Genomic DNA, 16,081 nt, shown 5'->3' on the forward strand with positions numbered 1-16,081 from the left:
CAGTAGCACCTTAGAGACCAACTAAGTTTGTTCTGGGTATAAACTTTCTAAGGTGCTACTGGACAATTTTTAATTTTTTTTGTTATTTCAACACAATATATGAGTTTAAGAGTTTCCCCCAATATCGACAGTTGTTAGCTAGGAGGAAAAACATTATCAAGGATCAGGCTAAGCTGCTTGATTTCATTTAAATACTCCTCTGGCCACATTCACCACCACAAAAATGAGCTTTAAAAACACATGAAAGTCAGGCCAAAGCACCACACACACCCCAAACTAGCATGGGGATCACACACATTAGCTGTATATCCTTGCCTGCCACTGAATTCATGCTTGAATGGGAACCACAGACAGCCCAGGTTGCAATTTGTGTATGCACGATGAATGTAGGTGTTTAGAAAACATGCTTGCTTTTTAAGCACAAAGGTAACATCTACTGCCAAACAGATTTCTGCTTGCACAGGGGGGCTTCACCTTCCTCTCCTGTACATGCCCCCCCCCCCATTTTGAAGAGAGGAGAGAAAAGGGAAGACCTGCCATGCAAGTTGAAACCCACTGTGAACCTGGGCAGGTGGATGGCTCCCATCTTGTGAACAGGTCCTAAAAGAAGAGAAACTATTAGGATGCGTCACCCACAGCCCAAACTCCTGCAGTGCGACCCCCCTCCAAACTTCAACCTATGAATTGCTGTTCCCAAAGGTCTCAGGCTATGGCCAAGTCCACCGTTAGGCTACTTCCTTACCCAGGCCGGCGTCTAGGTGAGTGCTTGTTATAGATGCGTTCCATGCTACATTGGAGATTAAGGAGAGCTGTGATGGCTTGTTTCAAGCATTCGCAGTCTTCTACATCTTTACTACAGTATTGCAATTGCTGAAAAGAAAGACGTTTATTTCCATCAGACCTGAGCAATTGCTGACGGCAGGAAAAAAGGATTTGTGTAGCACGCAGGGAAGTAGATTCCATTAGCTTCCTCAGGGCTAATAGGATCAAGCAGCATGTCTAAAACATCTGTGTGGCTGTCATACAGGTACGTTTTCTGGCAGGATGCAGTGGGCTGCTCCAAATTCTATGACAAAATTCCAAGCAGTCATGATACAGAACATTCCTTGAAGTCAAGTCACCGAAAGGGGAGCATTCCTTTCAATTATTCACTTCCTCCTGCAGACACTGCAAAACTATTCATTGAAACTATCTCTGGGAAGCTTTTGAAAGCTTGCCTCACCGGTGAAAATGAAAGCTTCTGAGGAACTGTGGGCTCAGGACTTTAATTACAAAGACGGTGCCTAGGAGCTATACATTCTTTGATACCTGACTGGCGGCAATCCTTACTTTATACTCCTGTAGGGCATAACACTGACATTTTGGCTTTGAAAGGGACTTTCTTCTGCCTCTGGCCCTACTTTCTTCAAAATCAGAAGCCAACATAACCACAGAATTGTAGAGTTGGAAGGGATCATGAGAATCATCTAGTCCAACCCTCTGCAATGCAGGAATCTTTTGCCCAACATCTGACTTGAATCCATGACCCTAAGATTAAGAGCCTCAGGCTCTACCAGATGAACTATCCCAGCTATTGTGAAGTACACAACAGTCTAGTCCAGGGTTGGGATGACTGGAACGGCAACTGGTCTTCCAAAATGCATTTAGCTAAAACATTGGGGCCCACCAATGTGTTTTAAAATGAAACACAGGCCAGGAGGTGCTGGGAATCACAAGTCGGGATAGTGCTGTTGCACTTGAGTCCTTGTTTTGGGGCGTTTGGTCAGTTACAGCGAGAAAAGAATGCTGGACTATGTGGACCTTTTGCCTGATCCAGCAGGCGCTTCTTATATATGATAAAGATTTCTGAGCAGCCGGCATAACTAACCTACTTTAAGTTTACCCTTGAACATGTACTCTTGCCTAACACTGGAAGTTTGTTGCTGGATCAGATCGAGGTCCTCCTAGTCCAGCATTCTTTGCATAAGAACAGAAGCAGTGCCAAGAACGCTCTATACTTCACCAACAGATCTGGCCTTGATAAACATAAATAAGTCCCAACTTCTGCTTTCCTTCTAAGAGCATGTGCTTACCTGTAACAGTTCAAAGTAGTGCAAACAGTGATAAACAGGAACCAACATGAGCCGAGGGAGGACATACTGTACTGCTTCTTTAAAGCCATCAGCGATTGACTGAAGAATAAAAAGGAAGCCAGATTTAAGTGGTTTGTCATGCGAAAGACACGAGGAAACAGTTTAACAGACTCCCTTGGGAGGTTTTGAACTCTCCTTCCTTGGAGGTTTTTAAACTGATGCTTTAGCTGAGATTCCGGCATTGCAGGGGGTTGGACTAGATGACCCCCAGGTGTCTTCCAACTCTATAATTCTATGATTCTAACCTAAAAGCCTTGATGGATTTGGTATGGTGGGGCACAGCAATCCAGCAGGGTTTTTGAAAGACCAGAACACAATGTACCTCTCATCTTCTTTAAGGGAATCCTAGAATCGTGGAGTTGGAAGGGACCCTGAGGGTCATCTAGCCCAGCCCCCTGCAATGCAGGAATATTTTGCCCATTGTGGGGCTCAAACCCACCGCCCTGAGAATAAGAGCTCCATGCTCTACTGACTGAGCAATCCCAGTCAGAAGGGGAAAGACCACAGCTCAGGGACAGAGCATATGATTTGCACGCAGAAGCTCCCAGGCTCAAATTCCAGCATCAAGTAGCAGGTGAGAGGTAAGCTCTCCATCCAAGACCCTCAACAACTTTTTTAAAAAATTGACTTAAGAAAATTATACAGACAGCAAAACGAAGAAGTCTGTTAACATTGCCTTCTACCGATAATAATAATAACTACTGCAATAATGAAAATACTAATAGTACATTTCCTTCCCCTTTTGAACTTCTATCCTGGTTACAATATATTACTATTCTATAAGAATCTATTATATCCTTTGCTGTCCCATATATTATTTTATTTCCCAAATTCAACCTAACCCTCCCCTCCTCCCCACTGCTTCCCTTCACCTGTGTGAGATCTTCCCAACATAAGATTTTTTTCTAGTTGCTTTAACAGAATAACATGAAAACTGATAAACTGTAATTACTTCTTTTGTCCTTACATGCTTAACAATTGCCTATTAAGAGTTCTGCTTTAACACCATATTTCTCCATGTATTTCCCCTATGCATTCCCATTCTGTATAGAATTTTTGATTGGCGCAGCCCCTGACTGATGCAATCATTTTGACCCTCAACAACTTTCAATAGTCAGAGCAGACAGTTAGATTGTAGAACAGGGTTAGTTCAGACTACGATTCTGGCAGCTTCCTGTACTCTTCTCTCTTCCACACTCCCATTTTTATAAATTAGCTGAAAATGCTCATTCCCAACTGCACTTTTAGAGACCCTTGGGGAAGGGCTGTAACTCAAGAGGCAGGGAACCTTCATTGCATGCAGAGGGTCCCAGTTACAACTCCCAGCATCTCCATGTGGGGCTTTAAAAGACTCCTGCCTGAAATCCTGGGCAGCAACTGCCTGTCATTGTGGATGATACTGAGCTAAACGGATCAAGAGTCTGACTCAGCATAAGGCCAGCTTCCTATGCTCCTCTGCTTTTACTGTTTTTAAAAGCGATGTTACGAAATAGATTTTAAATGAAGATTCATAGTAGTATGAAAATGGTTGAGGTAGCAGCTCCTCTGCAAATCCACCCAGCAGCCTCTGCTGAAGAGTGGCTGGGGAATGAATGAATGAATGATGATGATGATGATGATTCTGTCTGGGATTGCTGTTAGCTTAATGGGGCTTGGCCCGCAATCTCTATGAAGCAGGCAAATTCATCGTCTAAACCAGGAGTTCCCAAACTGTGGTCTGCAGACCACCAGCGATCCAAAAACATCATTCAGGTGGTCTGAGGCATGCCTGTGAAGAATTCTATGGGATTTAAATTGTAATACAATACGATAAAATGTAAGAAACAAAAGAAGCAACAAAAATACAATTTTAAAAATCACACAGCATCTAGGACAGCACATTGAAATTGCTACAACAGGCAGGGAATGGTGAATATTAAGTGGTCTGCTCAGCAGTTTTCAAGTGATCCATGAGGGGGAAAGTTTGGGAGCAATACACACAGGCAACCTATAGGCAATAAATGAAGGAAGGAATAAGCAAGGAGCTACTTCCTTGTCAGAGGCAGAGTTTAGGACTTCAACAAGAGCTAAGGAGATGGACAGCAGTAACGACTTGTAACATGTGCAGTGTAATGGCTAGAGTGTTGGACTCTGACCTGGGAGAGCAGGGTTCAAATTCCTCACTCAGCCATGAAGCTCACTGGGTGATCTTGGGCCAGTCACCAGCTCTCAGCCTGACCTACCTCACAGGAAATATAAATGGGGAGGAGAGGAATCATGTATACCACCTTTGAGCTTCTTGGACAGAAAGGTGATATATAAATGTAATCAGTCAATAAATAATCCTCTTCCTTGCCTGAAAGTAACATGGACTACACCTGCAGCAAATTGAAGTTTATTTCTCTGAAGAACAGAAGGTAAAAACGAAGAAGCCCAAGGACTGAAGCAGGAAGGTCAGAGGAAAGAAGACGAGAGCGGGGGCGCGGGGGGGGGGCACTGCATGGGAGAACACAAGAGGAGCTGGCAGGATCAGGCAAAAGGCCCATCCAGCCCAGGACTCTGTTCTCATAGTGGTCTATCAGAAAGCATTCTGAACCACTGAAATTAATGCATCATTTTCAGCACCTTTCAGACGAGAGTGGTTCTGACTATCTAAACAGAGGACAGCTGCAACAGGTGGGATGGAAGACTCTTAAGCATGGGTAAGCAAACTAAGGCCTGGGGGCTGGATCCGGCCCAATCGCCCTCTAAATCTGACCCGCGGACGGTCCAGGAATCAGCGTGTTTTTAAATGAGTAGAATGTGTCCTTTTATTTAAAATGCATCTCTGGGTTGTTTGTGGGGCACAGGAATTCATTCTCTCCCCCCCGAAATATAGTCTGGCCCCCCACAAGGTCTGAGGGACAGTGGACCGGCCCCCTGCTGAAAGAGTTTGCTGACCCCTGCTCTTAACCCTTCAAAGACATATAAGACTCCACCAACACATGCAGAAAGAGAAGGGTGGTGATGGCCATGGACTGAGAGGTACAGAGGTGGCACTGTGCCAACCGAACCTGTCCAGGTGTGAAGAAGGCCGTCTCCCCGGATCCAGGATGTGATGGGCAAGTTTGCCAAGACTTATCAAGCTCACCGGTCATTATCCCTTCTTCCTCATCCACATGGGAATGAATGACAATGCCAGGCATAGCTATGAACACATCACATATGACTACAAAGTTCTGGATCTTGGGGCTCAGGTGGTTTTCTTGTCAATTCTATCTGCAAAAGGTAGAGGACCACAAACAGAGAGAAGAATGCTTCAGGAGAGTGACCAGCTACAGAGAGAGAATGGGCTATAGAAAAGTCTGGTTTGTGGGACAACAGTTAAAACTTTCTTAATGAACGACTTACTGGAGAGAGATGGGCTTCACTACACAAGACCTGGGGGAAATGTGCCTGGAAGAAGCATGGGGAACTTGATCAAGAGGGTTTTTAACTAAATTTTGTGGAAAGTGGAAATAATAGCTTGCAGGTGAGTACAAAAGGGAAGCACTTAACACAGGGATCTGGGTACTACAGGAGAAGCTGGGGGAGATTTGGGGTGGAGTGCCTAGCAAACCCCACACTATAAATAACAGGGGAGACAATGAAGCATCGCTCCTTGGACTATCCAAGACTTCTACTGACTCTACACGAAGGCACAAAGAATGGAAAAATAAACAAGACGAGCTTGAACTCCCAGGACAGGAAGGTAAATATAACAGGATAGGTATATCTAAGACTTGGAGGAATGACTCTTATGATTGGAATGTAGCAGTGGAAGGACAAATTGTTCAAAAATAATGGATGCAACAGGAAGGGAGGGGGACTAGTGCTATATGTCAAAAATATGTACATCTACACAGAAATTCTAGAGAGCGAACAAGGTAGTCCCATGGAAGGCACCTGGGTAAAAATTAACCAAGAAAAAAACATATTGTGATTGGAGACGTCTACAAAGCACCGAAACAAGGGGAAGCTGTGGCTTCCTTTTAGAAATGACAGATGTTTCAGAGAAGCAAGAATTAGTATTCATGTGGCCTTCAAGTACCCTGATATATGCTGGGAGACAAACTCCATCAAGCATGGAATCTCCGAACAAATTCCAGGCATCCTCTTTCAAAAGGCAGAGGAAGGAATGAAGGAATTGGCTGTCCTTGACTCGCTCTTAACCAATAGCGGCAAAGAGTTGGCCAATGACATTAAAGTAGTAGGGATGTGACCACGCAATGCTGGAATGCCTGATCTTACGTAGAATCAGTGTGAACGTAGTCAAATGTGTACCTTGGATTTTAGAAAAGCCGATTTGAATAAGCTCAGGGATATCCTAAGGACTCCATGGCTAGATCTGCTAAGGAGCCCTAAGTGGAAAGCAATTTAAATGAGAGAAACGGGGCACATTTTCTAAAAAATGAGAGAGGAGCTGAAAATACAAACAATAGGGCACTTCTAAGAAATGGAAGGAAGAGCAGATCCCCAAGGAAGAATAGAGACAAATGACCAAAGCCTGCAAGGAGACTGTCAGGAAAGCTTGAGCTCAGAATGCACTGAGGCTGGTAATGGGTGCCAAAAGCAACAAAGGGACTTTCCAGCTATACTGTATTCGAAACAAGAAGGAATAAGGAAGGCCTGCTGCTCAGTAAGGATGGTAGAATATTAACAGGTGGCAAAGAGAAAGCAGAACTGCTCAGCTCTTATTTGGCTTCCACCGTCTTCCAAAAGAGGAACAGGGTTCAACCTTGCCCATGTAGTGTGACTGGTGAGGTATCAGGATCCCTGCTCAAGACTGATAAGAACTGTGCAATCAAGCCTTTGGGGCCAGATGAACTTCTATCAACTTTGAGAAAGGGTGAGGAGTGGACTAGAGACAGGCAAACGTTGTCCCAATATTCAAAAAGGGGAAGGAAGAACCAGGAAAACGTCAGACTTGTCAGCCTGGTTTCATTACAAGGGAAGATACGAGAACAGATTATAAACGAGTCGATTTGTAAGCATTTTGATAGCAATGCAGTGATCAATAGGAGCAAGCATGAATTTGTCAATAATAAATCCTACCAGGTTAATCCTATCTCTTTTTGGTCAGGTTGCTTGCTTAATGGAGCCTACAGCACAACACATGGAACCCTGGGGTAAACTATTTTATAGGTAAAGGTAAAGAGACCCCTGACCATTAGGTCCAGTCGTGACCGACTCTGGGGTTGCGGCGCTCATCTCGCTTTACTGGCCGAGGGAGCCAGCGTACAGCTTCCGGGTCATGTGGCCAGCAGGACTAAGCCGCTTCTGGCGAACCAGAGCAGTGCACGGAAACGCCGTTTACCTTCCCGCCGGAGCGGTACCTATTTATCTACTTGCACTTTGACGTGCTTTCCAACTGCTAAGTTGGCAGGAGCTGGGACTGAGCAGCGGGAGTTCACCCCGTCGCAGGGATTCGAACCGCCAACCTTCTGATCGGCAAGTCCTAGGCTCCATGGTTTAACCCACGGTGCCACCCGCGTCCCAATAAACTATTTTATACATTCCTATATATTTTGGGAGGAATTCAACGTCACACTAATGCGCTCATTCTGTCAGGGCAAGCACTTCAGCTTGTCAGATGAAACAATCCTTCTGCCTCTTCCCCCTGCACAATGTTCCAGGGGTTCACCTGATCCGTTCAGAGCTAATGCGGGTGGGAAGGAAGTCCCTGTGCAGTGCTTCTGCTCACAGGCCTCATTAGTGGAATCCCACCCACTGCAAGTCTCTTTTTAAATTTATTTTATGATATAGATCGTGATATAATTAGACCAATGAAATGTGTATTAATCTTGTCATGCACTTGTATGACTGCTCTATATTGTATTTTGTTCTGTTTTCTTTATTCATTCTCATCACAATACTTAAATAAAAACATGTCATAGAAAATGGGAGCTAGAAGATCCACTATCAGGAGGATTCACAGCTAGATCAGAAACCATCCTCAAGGAGTGCACATCCAATAGCTTCTCATCAAACTGAAGAGTATTTTTGTGAGCTGTCACAGGGCTCCATCTGGGCCTATACTCTTCAACACTTTTATCAATACTTAGCTTGGGGTAGTCAAAGATGTTCTGAACTACAACTCCCATCAGCTCAAGTCACCATGGCTAATGGAAGCAATGATGGGAGTTGTAGTTCACAATATCTGGAGAGTACCATGTTGGCTACCCCTGTATGTTGTAAACATCAACATGCAATGCAAAATGCACATAAATTCTCTGGGACAGCAGAGCTGAAGGAAGCACACTCTGACCTTTGCCACCATCCAGTGAGAGACTGCACCCTTTGCCTCCCAGACAAGGGGGGAAACAGCCTGGCCCCTTCCACAAGTCCAAGAAGGAGCAGCCGCAAAGAGTTTAGTTATTTACTCCCTCCCAAAAGAATACTTCTTTCCACCTGTCAATTGCTTTAAAAAGCACAATAAGAGGGGAAGATGCTCTGACCACATTCATTGAATTGCCATATTTCAAAAAGTGAACACCCAGACACAAAAGTTGTTGAGCCAAAGTTGTTAAGCTATTTTGAGCTTTTTTTAAAGGAAAATCAGCAAAAATGGCATTGCTGACATAGCTTGACGTACGTCCGGATTTTCCTGGACATTTTTGCAGATTTCTGCCCGGACAAGGCTTCCCACTAAAGTATTCTAGGTATGTCCGGGAAATTCTGGATGTATGGCAACCCCACCATTCATCAAACAAAGACCTAAAGGTTGCTGTATTTTGCGTATGTGAGTTTATTATTATTACTATCTGTTGTATCTTGAGAACCATTTGATTGAAAGGTGGGGTACAAAAGAGCTACGTAAGTCCATTCCTACCTGGAAGTGAAGAGCCACAGCAGGTTTAGCCATCAAGTGATTAAAATGTTCATGATATTGCGGTGAAAGGATGTCCTGGGACAAGGTCTCATACGGGTCAAAGGCTTGTTCCTAGGAAAAGAGAGTAAGCATTCCAAGTACATTATGGACAGAGGGAAAAGCACATTATGGGGCTGGATGGACTGAGAATTATACATGGATGGTGATGGTTATATTGATTCTGCCGTTATGTGGGTAATGGAAGCCCAACCACCTCATCTGAACAGTGTCTCTTGAAGACTGACTGGAGTTGGATATTTCAAATCTACTGAAGAAAGATGTGAAAATCTCTTAAACTGCATCCCAGTAGGTACTTTGTGAGGATTGGGCTCTGAAAAGTAATGAATAAATAACTGGAATACATTAATAGAGTGGACAACTTTATTTAACTAGTAGGGATATTTGGAAAACACATCTGGATAATATAAGATTTTGGCCACTACATGCAAAAGAAACAAAGAACTTCAGGACATTAAGGCATAAGTAACTTCAAAGCATTGCTGCTCCTTCTGATACTGGACATGTACTCTAATATACCTGGCCAACTATCAGGAATGATGGGTGCTGTAGACAAAAACATCTGGAAGACAGCACATTAGCCCCCTTCAGCAGGGTAAAGCATCTAATCAGTCTGTTTTGTACAGGCATATTTTTACAGATAGATCTGACAGCAAAAAGAGGCTAATGCAGCCTAAGGCCACCACAGAGGCTTCCTTTTGAAATATAGTAGCCATACTCAGACATGTTACTTGTGAGTAAAAGCCACTTGTAAGCGGGGATGAGGGTGCTAAGTTCCATTCTCATTTTGCTCTCCAGGAGTTGGAGGGTGGTGTTGGGGCAGGGGGACTCTCCACTGCAAGAAAAACACATTCTAATCCAGGAAGGAATTTGAGCTACGACACTCATGCTCAGCAACGCAACAAACTGAATGGCTTGGCCAACTCACCTCTGCAAGGTCCTCAAAACAACTTCCAGCCAGGGGGTGAGGACTGCTCTCATCAGTCATTTCCACAGTGTCCTCAATTAACCCCAGGAGCTTCACTGTCAGTTCATGGATATCTGTGATGTTGCTAAATATCATATCAATATCCTAAGGGAAAGAAAATCTCCCTGAATATGCACGCATCTTTCTCCATCCTTATTTAAACGCACTGAAAATATATGCCAGGATCTCAATTAAATCGAGATGAAGGATCGGAAGAAAACGCTGCAGGTCATTTTGGAGTTCAAGACTAACAGCATTTTAACAGTCTGCTCCCTGCCTATCCCAGAAAATATTCTTACTATAGCAGATTTGGCCGCTCCTTCATGTACCTGCCGAGTTGTAGAGAACTACTGTCCCCTTGCACAGATTGCATTCATATTAATAAGGCCTGCATGAAGATTCTTCATGTGCTGTGCCACCAGAATAAGCATATTCACAAGACAATATGCAACCTCTCTTTTCAGAAAGGCATTTGGGGTTTTATCATTACTGCAGCTGTTACGCTATACAAGGCTAGGTTTCAATTGTGGTTTCCAAGCATTAATTTTTCATCACTAGTTTTCATTGTTGTATCTGAATGATGTGAACTGCCTTGGTTCCCTGGAGAAAGAAGCAATTCCTTTAAAAAACCAGCAGTCACAGGGCTGCCTCTGTCTTTGCCCTCTCTGTTTGGGCCAGAGAAGCAATTCTCTGGGACTTTCATACTGAAATTCCCACAATAAATCTGTGATAAAGGGAGGAATGCACTCTTAAAATGCTGCTGCAACCTATCTTCATAACTTCCTTTCAGAATTAAGGACTATCATATGGGGATTTGCGCTTTAGGCCATCATCAAGTTATGGCCAAAGGAAACCACACCAACCAAGAAACTTCTCAACAGTAACAGTCCACAGCCAACAATCCAGACCCCTAAAAAGTTTCCAAGTCAGGTGTTCCTTGTGATAGCCAACCTGGTCTCTGCCTCTTTCCACTTCCACCTTGTTTGTGTCTCAAAGCACACAATTGTTTAAAACACAGAAGGGTTGGCACAGTAAAAGGCTTGACTTACATTAGGTGTGAACAGCTTTCTGTTAGACAGGAAGGCTTCTCTAAACACTTTTATTATTAGATTCAGCTCCCGGAGATACTGTCTTTCGTCTGCAATTTCAGTCCTGACCAGGTCATAGTAATTGAGTACACCTGAGGAAGAGGGCTCTTCTTCACAGAGAGAAACCAAGCCAATGTCATCCTGATCAAACATATCCATTAACACCTAAGAAGAAAACACACATTTCATTCATGCTCGACTTTTCTATAATCAAATATGAACTTAATGTCTGATTGCAAACGACTGAATCCAAGCCAGTCTTACAGGGTAATGTTACTATTTTATGGCATAAGGGTTCACAATCTCTGGGTATCCGTGGTCTATACGAAAACACCAGGGTGAGGGTAAGATGCGATCGGTCAGGCCATCTAACTAAAGAAATTCAAACGCACTATGGGGTTAAACAAGGATGTGTCCTCGCGCCAACGCTATTTAATTTCTATATCAACTCTCTAGCAGTAAATATGGCGAAAGAAAATGCCCACCCTCCCAAACTGGCAGGTATTCCCATCCCGGTGCTTCTGTATGCGGACGACGCAGTCCTACTCTCCTTTTCCTGCGTTGGCCTGAGGAAGCTTTTGAGATCACTTGCTGACTATTGTCAAGCGGAACAACTATCAATAAATTACAGCAAATCTAAAATTATGGTGTTTTCAAAAAAAAGAAGGAAACACAAATGGAGAATTAATGGTCAACCTATTGACCAGGTAGCAACTTTCAAATACCTGGGAATAACTTTTCAGGAAAGGGTCTCGTGGCACCAACAGATGAAAAACGCCATTGCCAACGCAGGAAGGGCTAATAAAGCCCTTACAAGATTTTTTCACGGGAAAGGGGGTAAATACGTTCCGGCGGCCTCCCAGGTTTTTGCTGCAAAAATACTCCCACAACTCACTTATGGATCCCAGGTTTGCAGTTTTAAAAATTTTGCGCCTATGGAGGCATTTCAAACAAAATTCTATCGGTGTTTATTGGGGATCCCCCCCTGTGTATCTAATATAGCTGTCCGCTTAGAAGTTGGACAACCACCCGTTAATGCGCGGCTGTGGATTCTAAAGATACACTACTGGTTAAAACTTATTTTTTCCCCGGCCGGTTTGGCTCCTTTAACACTCTTAGACACCTTTCATTCCACCTGGAAAGCTTCCCTGTTTGAAAAGATAAGAAGCCTGGGATTCTCCCCGCAGATCTTGATAGCGGCAGGATATGAGAGAGCCAGAAGTCAAGTGCTCCAACGCATTAGGGACATAGAGCTGCAATGTCATATGGGCAAAATGGATAAACATGCCATAATTAGAGACTTTGGGAGAGGGTTCTCACCCGCAAATTATTTGGCTGATTTACAAATACCTAAGTACAGACACTCCTTTACCCTGGCCAGATTTAACGTTCTGCCCTCTGCCCTGCTGCTAGTCAGATATGAGGGCAAACCATATGAGTCATGTGTTTGCCCGTGTGGCTCATCGGAAGTGGAAACAAGTCTGCATGTATTGCTGCACTGTAGTTACTACGAGGATCTACGTTTGACCTTTATTGCCCCAGTTCTACAAAAGCTTAAAAATGAACCAGAACTCCAACGTATGAGAGCCTTGGTAGAAGATAAGGTTCCTGAAATTACGATCAATGTGGCCAAATTTTGTGTAGCCGCTATTAGGCGCAGGAAACAAGAGCTTTCCAATGTCAATATGCAGGCGAAGGCAAATACTTAATTTTATTTATGCTGTCTAATTTTAAATTGCAGTTATGTATCGAAATTGTCCTTTGTTTTTTCTGGTGTTATGCTTCGCTGACTAGCTGTACGAGTTAATCTGGTCTGTGACCGTTTAATAAAATTTGATTTGAGCAATAGGGATTGCTGCTTTCACTGCGCAGCAATCCGTCTTGCTGTTCTGGCAATCTCTGGGTAGAGTCTGGTAATGAAGAAATGTGTCCTGTAAAGTTTGTTGCTTATACAGAAACAATGAGGTTGTCGTTATTTTTTAATCATGTCAAGGTGGATTAGTTCTTAAGCAGTAACAAAAAACAAAAATCACAGCCCTATAATGAATGTGGATGTGTATGAAGCACTTGCCATCTAAGCCCAGGATTTCCACGGCACCTCACCTTATCAGCGCACATCGATACTTTAATGTCCTGCTGCGAGATCTCAAAATGTCGTATGTTGAAAACATAATTGCCAGCGAGTTTTAAGATGTCCGCCGAAATATACTCCAGGACAGCCACGATATAAAGGGACACATGATAATCTATTTTATAGCCAAGCACCTCCTGAAATTCAACACAAAAAGGGGAAGTGTTAAAAAAATCACATTGATTTTTCCTCTGATTTAAACGAAGTCAGAAACCAGAAAGGGAGATGACAGTGACGTGGATTCCAAGAATGCATTTGAAGGTAGCAGCAACCATTATGAATCATGCCATACAGCAGCACTGCTGCCACAGAACCACCTTCCTGCTTGCACAGGAAGAGGAAGCTGCAGCCCCAACCTCTGCTGCCTCCTCCTCCCTCTTGGCAAGGGATTCTTCAGAATCATCCCCCCTGTTTCTGCTCACTTACTTGCTTCATTGCATGCTGAGTCACAACAATATACACTACAAAGCTTGTGAATTTTAAAAAACTGCCTCACTGCCTTTTATTTAACTGACTGGTTGCTGTTGTTGCTGTTATTATTACAAACATACATTCTTTTATTTGTACGCCGCCTTTCCACAGTTCCAACCATGCTCAAGGCTGATTACAACATGAAATAAATATATAAATGCGACACAACAAAAGTAGTCATAAACAATAAATGCAGCATTAAAAATACACAACCAAACGGAACAATTTCCACATAAATCAAAAGATGCAAAATAAAGATACAGAAAACCAACAGCAACCACAACAGTAAAAAAATCCCCCAACCCCCGGCAAACACCCCAGCTCATTATTGTTATTGTTGTTATTAATTTATTTATAAATAATTACTCAAGGCAACTTGCAAATAAAAAAAGAACTGCTAAAAACATAAAGAAAACAATAATTAAAAAAAATTAAACACTGATATAATTATTATAATTATTTATTAAATTTCTATACTGCCTTTCATCCGAAGATCACAGGGCAGGTTTACAATACATAAACACAAAAATGCATACCATAATAACGAACAAAAATGATAACCCCGCATATATGTTTAAAAACTATATACATATATAAAATATATTAAAACCATACAAATAATTACAATAAAAACAGCATGACACCTGCCCTTTAATTAAAAGCAGCCAGTTCTCAAAAGCCTGTTGGAACAAGAAAGTCTTCACCTGCTGGCAGAAAGGCAACAAGGTGAGAGACAGTCTAGATTCTTTACAGTGGGAGTTCCAAAGTCCGGGAGCAGCCACCGACAAGGCCGTCTCCCACATTTTAGAAGACATCTGAAGGCAGCCCTGTTTAGGGAAGCTTTTAATGTTTGATGTATTACAGTATTTTAATATTTTTTTTGGAAGCCTCCCAGAGTGGCTGGGAAGGCCCAGCCAGATGGGTGGGGTATAAATAATAAATTATTATTATTATTATTATTATTATTATTATTATCCCCACCAAGTGGTCCTGTAGAGTGGCAGGGCTGAGTGAAGGACGTCCCCAGAAGCGTGGAAAACCCAGGTAGGTTTGTATGATGGAGTACAGTCTTTCAGATAGCTTGGAACTAAGCCGTTTAGGGCTTTATAGGTCATAACCAGCACTTCCAATGATGGCTGGATTCTTATTGCTGTTGGGTTTTTTTAAAAATATAAATTGGGGGCATTACTTGCTTTAAAATGTTTCTGAAATTTAATAAGAGATTGAAAATGGCATTTTAAACCATCTGGTAGCTCTCAGTACAACATACCTTTAATAAAGGATGTATTTTGTCCACAGGCAGCAAGAGGGGGCTTCTTCGTTTCCGCTTCTCAATAGCGGACTGTGCGTCTGCAATCGCCCACTTATCAATGGGGTGAGGAAACGTCTTTTGAACTCGCTCCTGCACAAATGTAAAAAAAAAGGGTTTTAAAATAGCTGCTGGATTCTAAAAGGAAAAGCTGGTGCACACACCCCCTCCCACAGTTTCTTTCAGCAGCCACAATAGCATGGGAATTATTTCTTTGAGGCCGTATCCCTCTCCTCCCCACAACGTTTTGCACCCAAACCTTTCTTTCAAATTGCTTCTCAAAAACCTATTATTGAGTTTTTCCTGCATGAAGACAAACCACAGTGGAGTAAACCAAGTACAATATGAGAAGACAAGAAAATGTGTGTTCTATCACAGTTCTTCCACAGGTTTGTTCACAGAATCATAGACTCTTAAGAGTTCGAAGAGACCCCAAGGATCATCTAGTCCAACCCCCCGCAATGCAGGAATCTCAGCTAAAGCATCCATGACAGATGGCCATCCAACCTCTGCTTAAAAACCTCCAAGGAAGGAGAGTCCACTACCTCTCGTGGGAGTCTGTCCCACTGCTGAACAGCTCTTACGGTCAGAAGGTAACTTGAAGCCATTGGTTCGAGTCCTACCCCCCAGAGCAGGAGAAAACAAGAATTCTCCCTCCTCCATCTGACAGTCCTTAAGATATTTGAAGATAGCTATCATATCTCCTCTCAGTTTCCTCTTTTCCAGGCAAAACATACCTAGCTCCTTCAAGCACTCCTCATATGACAACAGAAAAGCAGTTTCTCATGTATACATTTTGCCAAATGCAGCTCACTGAACACAAGGGCTTGCCGTCAGAGCAAAGCAACTCTCCAACCCTTGCACTGCTTTGTGCTCAGAAGACACGGCTGATTAATACATTACTGCCACAGAAGACAAATGCACATGCTGCCCAGTTCCTTAAACCAGGGCTTTGCCTGTTCCACAGATCTGCACCTGCACAATGCAAGCATAATTTTCAGTGTCTATTTTCTTAGTTCAGGGAAGCAGACCACATTCTCTCCAGCAGCCTTGCTCCCATCATGATTCAGTTTGGATTGCAGTAAAGGCTTTTCAGT

At 43.1% G+C, this 16,081-nt stretch overlaps 1 protein-coding gene across 1 annotated transcript in view; it reads right to left on the reverse strand.

The window, feature by feature from the left end:
• The window catches only part of SOS2 (SOS Ras/Rho guanine nucleotide exchange factor 2), a 41,042-nt gene that overhangs the window by 18,853 nt on the left and 6,108 nt on the right, over positions 1-16,081 (reverse strand). Inside the window, exons 3-9 of the mRNA XM_081008669.1 lie at positions 14,946-15,077; positions 13,177-13,341; positions 11,035-11,238; positions 9,947-10,090; positions 8,962-9,072; positions 2,073-2,171; positions 743-870 (exon numbers count right to left, since the gene is read on the reverse strand). Coding sequence (XP_080864795.1) covers positions 743-870; positions 2,073-2,171; positions 8,962-9,072; positions 9,947-10,090; positions 11,035-11,238; positions 13,177-13,341; positions 14,946-15,077 — 983 coding nt within the window. The remainder of the gene's footprint in view (positions 1-742; positions 871-2,072; positions 2,172-8,961; positions 9,073-9,946; positions 10,091-11,034; positions 11,239-13,176; positions 13,342-14,945; positions 15,078-16,081) is intronic.

This window comes from Podarcis pityusensis (assembly GCF_964106645.2).
Source record: "Podarcis pityusensis genome assembly, chromosome: 1".
Taxonomy (NCBI): Eukaryota; Metazoa; Chordata; class Lepidosauria; order Squamata; family Lacertidae; genus Podarcis; species Podarcis pityusensis.